This window comes from Phaseolus vulgaris, chromosome 11 (genome assembly GCF_051622355.1).
Source record: "Phaseolus vulgaris cultivar YP4 chromosome 11, ASM5162235v1, whole genome shotgun sequence".
In the NCBI taxonomy this organism is placed as follows: Eukaryota; Viridiplantae; Streptophyta; class Magnoliopsida; order Fabales; family Fabaceae; genus Phaseolus; species Phaseolus vulgaris.
The window spans coordinates 31,170,005-31,178,023 of NC_143508.1; the positions used below are offsets into that span (position 1 = coordinate 31,170,005).

The 8,019-nt window shown below is 45.5% G+C and overlaps 1 protein-coding gene across 1 annotated transcript; it reads left to right on the top strand.

The window, feature by feature from the left end:
• The first annotated feature begins 5,964 nt into the window (after positions 1-5,964).
• Positions 5,965-8,019, top strand: LOC137838913 (uncharacterized). Its single transcript, XM_068648123.2, has 2 exons — positions 5,965-6,408; positions 7,933-8,019. Exons 1-2 carry the CDS (start codon positions 5,965-5,967, stop codon positions 8,017-8,019), a joined length of 531 nt encoding a protein of 176 aa, XP_068504224.2.

An 8,019-nucleotide genomic window follows, 5' to 3' on the forward strand; every position in this document is an offset into this window, starting at 1 on the left:
ATGCCGATTTTGTAGTAGAGCTCTCCTCGACAGCCACCCAGCTAGACAGTGGAGACTTCCAATGGGTCCTCTCTGTGGATGGATCCTCTAACTAGCAAGGCAGTGGAGCTGGTATCATCCTAAAAGGGCCAAATGTGTTGTGAGTTGACTCAAGCATCGACACTTTAATACTTTTGAACACAACATTATATTTGAAAGAAGACACCAAATCAAAGACAATTGAATGCTAAACAATGAAAACAAAATTAAAAACACCAAAACAGAATGCTAAAACAGAAATGGATTGAAGGAAGCTTAAGGAATCATCAATGGAGACAAAGCCTTCCAAAATGATGAACCAAACTCAATAAGAGTGCTATCTCCTTGTGAACATCCATGGAACAAGATTACCAAACAGAATTTAACAAAGAACACAATTCACCGAACAGAATTGAAAGAGGAACACAATTAACCAAACAAAATTGAATTCTAAGGAAGAACTACCGATTGAATGAAAAGGCAAAGTGAAGAAAGATGAACTTATGTGGTTGAAGCATGGATTGGGAAAGGACATGCCACTTGGATGGTGAAAGCTCCAAGATAAGTGTTGGTAAGTCGCCACTTGCATGCTCCCAATGCATCACAAGATGAGACTAAGAAGAGGAGAACAAGTCTCACACCAAACATTCAAAAATTGAGTATAGTTTCTTTACTTCAAAATTCAACTTTCAACTTGTGTTTACAATGACCAAGCACCTCTATTTATAGCTTTAGAGGGCTGAAATGAAAATGAAACAAATTCAAAATTCCCTCCTAATTCTAATTCAAATTTGGAGCCAAACTTGAGTCACATGGGAGGTGTGACCTTTTTCTACTTTGGCACCTCCTAAAAACTACACCCACACCTACTTTTTTATGTCACATGGAATGTGTGACTTTGTTTTGTATATTAGCACCCCTTATTTAATATCTACTTCTCCCATTTAAAGTTATACTAAAAACTACACAAAAGAAATTACAGCTAGAGACATCCAATGATGCTCATTTATTTAATGCTTGTGCCCTTGCTCTTATTATCTTCTGAGGCATGATGAATGTTCATGTGTTCGCTTGGGCCTCAGTGTGGGATTGGGCTTTGGGCTTGGGCCTCCATATTAAGAACACTAATAAGAAGAACTTCAAGTGTTGTGGTCCTTGACCATTCCTCCTATTGATGGCCTCTATGTTTGCTTGTTGAGATGACCCTTCAAGTATGTATTTTTTATTCTCATCAAAATGGATTGTTAATCGAGCAGGCCCTGAAGTTCGCTTTCAAAGCCGACAATAACCAAGCTGAGTACGAAGCATTGGTGGCAAGAATGTTGTTGGACAAGGAGATGGGCGCTCGAAGTCTGTTAATAAAAAGTGACTCGCTGCTGGTGACTGGACATGTTACGTGCGAGTACCAAGCCAAGGACCCCGATATGGCCACATATTTAAAGTTTTTTATGCTCCTGAATGAGACTTTCCTCTGTTCGAGTAGTGCATGTCCCTAAGGAGCACAATGTTTGAGCCGACCTACTGACCAAGCTTGCCAGCTCAGGCAAAGGAGGCCGCTAGAGGTCAGTCAGCCAAGAAACCCTAAAGGCGCCCAGGACCGCCACAGGCTGTGCGAGAGAGGTCCAACAGGTGAGTGTCTTGGAGAGCGGCGGAAGAGGGCACCGATCATTGACCCAAGAAACGTTGAGGGTGCCTAATGTAAGTGTCTATGGCTTGTCAGTGGAGGAATCGTCGAACGTTTCCTTAGTCGACGTGTGTACCGACCGGTCCTCGGCGTCGTTGACCGCTAGTGATGTCAGGCCCACGTAAGCAAAGTCCCACGAGCGGCTTGGGCCAGTATCTTGCGAGGCACGTGTGCCAAGGGACCACAGAGTGTCACACATCGATCACTAGGATGTACCGACTTGCCACTAAGCAGTGTGAAGAGGTCGGACATCAGGACTCGAACAACAGAGTTGGGCCACGAGAGGTGGATCCCTAACCACACACCAGTTATCAGTGAGAGAGAAGCCCAGGTCACGAGAGTCTATGCGTGTAGAGTGGATGACGCGTTTAGGCGTAACACGAGTATAGAGCCACTGGGAAGATGCGCCTGTGAGGGTCATATTTCAGGAGTGACCTACAAGCATGGCACGTGAACAAGGTACGCTATTCATTTGTGCCGCTTAACACACACAGTCTTACGTAAGCAGTTTTGGTGTTTCCTAGCCCTAAGATTGACTTGAGCGTCGGAGTGCAAATGGCCTCTAGGGCACCCTTTGTCTTTGTGTTTTCAGGCATTCATCACAGGAAAGGCACGTGCAAACGCAGGGATTCTGGACGTGAGAGTGACGTAGGCGCACGAAGATGTTTTAGATCAACCGGCAGGAACATTTGGCGCCCACTTTGGGGCACGATACAAAACATTGTCCTACCAGCAAGAACGAGACAGATCTAGGAGATGAGAAGTACGAGGCAGGGAGTTGTTGCACCAAACGGGGGTGAAGGCCTCACCTTGCAACAGGTTGTGGAGACGATGTGAGCCCTTCAGGAAGAGATGGCCGCGTCAAGAGCAAACCAAGAACGCATCCAGGGTGACTTCGTGGCGTCGCGAGCAACGAGCGAAGAAGTTCACCATTCGAATGAGGAACTGCGCAAGGAACTACAAAATCACGCAGACGAGCGTTAGGAGGAAAATGAAGAACCTGCGACGCCGCCTAGGGAGTTCCCGATGCCGTTCTCCTAAGAAATCATGGATGTCGTGATACTAGCCATGCTTGTAGGGCCCAAAATTACCTTCACTGGTACGGAGGACCCGGAGGCCCATCTCACGGCTTTCCATACGTAAATGATGCTGGTTGGGGGCTCCGATGCGGTGAAATGCAAGCTGTTCATGAGCACCCTGGTGGTAACAATGATGGATTGGTTCATCAGCCTCCCTGATGGCCATGTGACGTCGTTCCCACAACTTTCAAAGTTGTTCAGGGCACAATACATTGCGAATCGGGCTCCCCTGTCTATTTCTTATGATCTCTTTGACATAAGACAATATCAGGGAGTCTTTGAAGGAATTCCTCCACCTCTTTGGAGCCCAGGTAGTGAGGTTGAACCTCAAGGAAGAAAGGATGATGGTGCATGCGTTCAGGAAGGGCATTGAGCCAGGTCCCTTTAGCGAATCACTTATCCGAAACCACCCTAAGACCTTCGCCGGGATAAGGCGCCGCACGGTGGCTCATATTGCGACGGAGGAGGAGGTTAACAAGAAGTGCATGTGTGTGGTTCCCACGCGCCCGCGTGCGTCAGGTCGCCCTCAACCCCTAAGGGTGCATGAGGCAACGATAGAGAAGAAGACCCCCGCGAAGCAGCAACCCTATCAATCGATGAAGCCTCAAACCAGGGGGCGTGAGAGGGAGAACGTGCCACCGAGGCACGACTTCATGGTAGAATTAAAGGACCTCATCGCTATCCCCAATATAGCGAAGAGACTGGAGGTACCCCCCAAGACCGACAAGAGGCTTGGGCCCAACAAGAACGCCTGATGTGAGTTCCACCAAGCATTCGGCCACCTTATACGCAACTGCTTGGCACTGGGACACTAGCTAGATAAGTTGGTGAAGAACGATTTCCTGAGGGATTACTTGCAAGAAAAACAGGGAACCGAGGACGTGGCAGTGATAGTCGGTGGCCCGAGGCATGAAGTCCCCGTGCATGGTGAGATTCACACCATCGCAGGAGGTTTTTCGGGAGGAGGTTGTACCACGACTGCAGGAACGGAGGGAGTAGGCGAGGGCGCAGCAGTGGTAGAAGAGAGGGCGCGAGGGCTAGAGGTGCTCGCACCCCCAGACACTCCTCGACAGCGAGTGAGGATACCAGCCAGCTTGGCCCGCTTCTCCTCAGTCAGGACCATCCATGCGTGCAAAGAGGTTGGCAGACACAGGGGTAAAACATGCGAATGTATAGGAATCAGTTCCACAAGGGTCCTGGGTTTCTTGAACCCTAACTCAGGAAAGCCCACACCCGGAGGAAACCCAGAAGAAGGAACAGGGAAAGCTTAAAATACAAGGAGTTAAGCAACCCCAGGCAGTTATCAAGCATCAGAATCAATAGATAAGTACGACCAGTAGTTAAAGTTCATACCTTTTGATCAAGTAGGATGAAGGTTCTGGAGTTTGTAGGGAAAACGCGAGAGCACTCGAGGAAGAAGACGAAGCAATCAAGGGTGTTTCAGAGAATGATGGAACAGTGATTGGACGCGCACGTTTTCAAACATTTAAAGTACACAAAGAAGCGTAAGCGACATTAAGCCCAGGTCGTTGACCAAAACACGTGTGCGCAATTAAGACAGGCTCAGAGAAACGTCACTTTGATGCACTATTCACGTCCTGTCATACAGAGCCACGTAGGTCACCAAGGGCAAGAACTTAGTCTCTTCGCTGAACAAGTTACAGCTCGAGACTGGGGGCTTGTGTACTAGCCGCTAGTAATGTCAGGGCCACGTAAGCAGGGTCCCACGAGTGGCGTGGGCCAGTATCTCGCGAGGCACGTGCGCCACGGGACCACAGAGTGGTCACACATCGGTCACCAGGATGTACCGACTTGCCACTAAGCAGTGTAGAGAGGTCGGACATCGGGACTCGAACAACAAAGTTGGGCCACGAGAGGTGGATCCCTAACTACACACCAGTTATCAGTGAGGGATAAGCCCAGGTCACGAGAATTTATGCATGTCGAGTGGATGACGCGTTTAGGCGTAACACGAGTACAGAGCCACTGGGAAGATGCGACCTGTGAGGGTCATATTCCAGGAATGAGCTACATGCATGGCGCGTGAACAGCTAGGGCACTCCCAAGGCGGGTGACCCCAGAGATCAGGTGCACGAGGAGGCATCCAGGTGGTCACCCCGTCAGAGGTTGCACTCCAGTTAGGAAACCCACGCGCTAGGTTAGGATAACGACAATGTTGGGCCCACCCCCTCAGAAAGCCCATTTTGGGTAAAGAGGAAACCCTAGTTTCAGTCTATATAAAGGAAAGCAACAAACTTAGCAAGGTACGGTATTCATTTGCGTCGCTTAACACACACAGTCTTACGTAAATAGTTTTGGTGTGTTCTAGCCCTAATATTGACATGAGCGTCGGAGTGCAAACGGCCTCTAGGGCGCCCTTTGTCTTTGTGTTTTCAGGCATTCATCACAGGAAAGGCACATGCAAATGCAGGAATTCTGGACGTGAGAGTGACATAGGCGCACGAAGACGTTTTAGGTCAGCCGGTAGGAACAACGTGAGTGAAACGTGGATGTCACCTTTTAGGCATTACCTAGCTAATGGCCTACTCCCGGCGGAGCCAACAGAGGCCAAAATCGTTAAGAAGATTGCAGGCAGATATACCCTGATAGATGGAAAGCTATTCAGGCATGGCTACACCCATCCTATATTGACTTGCATGAGCGGAGAACAGTGCACACGTATCATGGTCCAGCTCCATGAAGGTATCTATGGAAGCCATGTAGGGGGACGAGCTCTCTCGTCGAAAGTTGTTCGAGCAGGATATTATTGGCCGACCATGAGGGAAGACTGCACGAAGTACGCACAACGGTGCAAACAATGCCAAGAACACACCGATTGGCATCATGCACCCCTAGAAGAGTTGTAGTCGATCCACAACCCATGCCCTTTCCACACATGGGGAATCGATATCCTAGGCCCTTTCCCACTAGCAGTTCGACAAATGAAGTACCTGGTAGTGGCCATCGAGTACTTCACCAAGTGGATAGAGGCTGAGCACATGGCACAGATAACGACCCAAAAGGTTCAACACTTTGTGTGGAAAAACATCGTTTGTCATTTTGGGGTCCCAAATCGCTTAGTGTCTGACAATGACACCCAGTTTGTAAGTCAGCAGTTAGGCAAGCTATGCACAAAGCTCGACATCAAGCAGGTGTTTGCCTCGATGGAGAATCCTCAGACTAATGGGCAGGTCGAAGGTTTTGCTAAGAGGTTTAAAGAGGAGGTTGGAAAAAGCTATAGGGACCTGGGCAGATGAGGTTCCTCAAATTGTGTGGGCTTACCACACCACACCACAATCCACCACAAAGGAAACGCCTTTCAACCTGGTGTACAGGTCAGATGCCATGATCCCTGTCGAGATCCAGGAAAATTCACCGCGGTTCCAGAACTTCGTGGTAGAGGAGTCTAACGAGGGAAGGAAGGTGAACTTAGATATACTCAACGAGGTACAAAAGGAGGCGCGTATCAAGGCTGAAGCTTTGAAGAGAAGGGTGGAGCATAAGCAGAGGTCCAAACTGAGACCTCGACAGTTCCAAGTCGTCGACCTAGTGATGTGGAAAACTGACCCCTATCAGTTAGAGAATAAGGTGTCTCCCAAATGGACTAGCCCATTCCGCGTGATAGAGGTACTCGAAAACGGAGCCTCGAGATTATGCAAATTGATTTTCCATATACACACACTGATATTAGGAAGAAAAACAATGAATCACAAAACAGCAAGCTTCAATTTTAAGCAAGTGATTAAGGTTCAATTGATAGCTTGACAATTAATTGAGTAACCTATCACAATCTATCTGTTCCAGTGGCTTTTAACAGATTATATATGTTCTTTTCAAAATCAAACAATTTTTCCAAAAATTAGGAACAGTATGAAACAAGCCCAGAAAGAACAGATTTATTATTAATTGAACAAATTTATTTATTGACAGTTTAACAAATATGCAGAAATTTAAGTGCAGAGATTAAGGGAGAATGAACACAAGGCAATTATACTGTTTCATTCAATTGAGCTACATCCAGTCTTCACCTAAACCAAGGTGAAATTCACTAAAACACAATTCAAACAAACACAAATCCCACTGTTCTTGAACCCTACAAGAACTTAGGTACACTTGCTGAAAAACTCTATTTCAGCATACACACTCTTCAAGAAACCCTATCAAGAAGAGTTTACAACCACACTTTTACAAGAAATGAAATGTGAAACAAATACACCTGATAGAGGATGCAGAAATCTGCCTTAAACTAGTAGAACAGATCGCTAAAACTGTAGCAGCACCTCTCACCAAGCTTTGGAAACAAACAAGAACAAGCACACTTATGGTTTTTGAAATCTTTCAAGAACACATGCTAATTCTTTGTAAATCCTCAATTCTTTGATGCAAAACTTGTTTTCTCAATTGTATGATCAACGTTTAAACTCAAAAACAAGTTTTCTTTTTATAGAAAACCAACTTATAACAGATTTTTGAAAAACAGTTAAAGCTGTTATAAAAAGAACAGATTGAAAATAAAATGAACAAATTTATTTTCAAAAGCAGTTAGAGAATCTGTTATGTGAGGAGACTTAGTCAGCCATTCTGGTGCAGAGACAAAACTGAAAACCGTTTAAGATAGACATGGCACCAGAGTCAAAAAGAATCTATTCATTTACAAATGAACAAATTTATTTTTCAAAACGATAACAGAAAAAGCTTAACTATTAGAACACAGTCGTTTTGAAAGGTAAAAGACTTAGTCAAAATACTTAATGCACAAAATCTAAGTTTCACAAGACTTAGCCAATGCATCAGTTTAAAAATGAATCTATTTATTTAGAAAAGAACAGATTTATTTTTATGCAGTAAACGTGTTTTTTTGTGAAACATGTGAAAAATAGTTTAAGAAAATTTGTGCTTGCTCTTATCACATGGTCAGGGGTTAAGAGGAGAGTTACCCAGCAAAAAGCCTACTCTTAAACAACCTCTAAACTCTACCTAAGACATTCTTAAAGCAAAAAGAAATATACAAGAATTGTACATAAAAGTCTTCATCAAACACATGTCTTGAAGGGGCAGCAACCATCTTCAACAGATGGGTCATCTGAGTAGGCCCTAGGTAGGTGTGTATTGACTTTCATTCATATACTTAACGTAATCTTTTGTGAATAGGGCCTTGTCAGGTCAACGAAGAGTGTTCATGGGTCTAAGGGTGTATTTGTACATTCGGGTCTAGTACCAGTAAAAAGTTCTCCATAA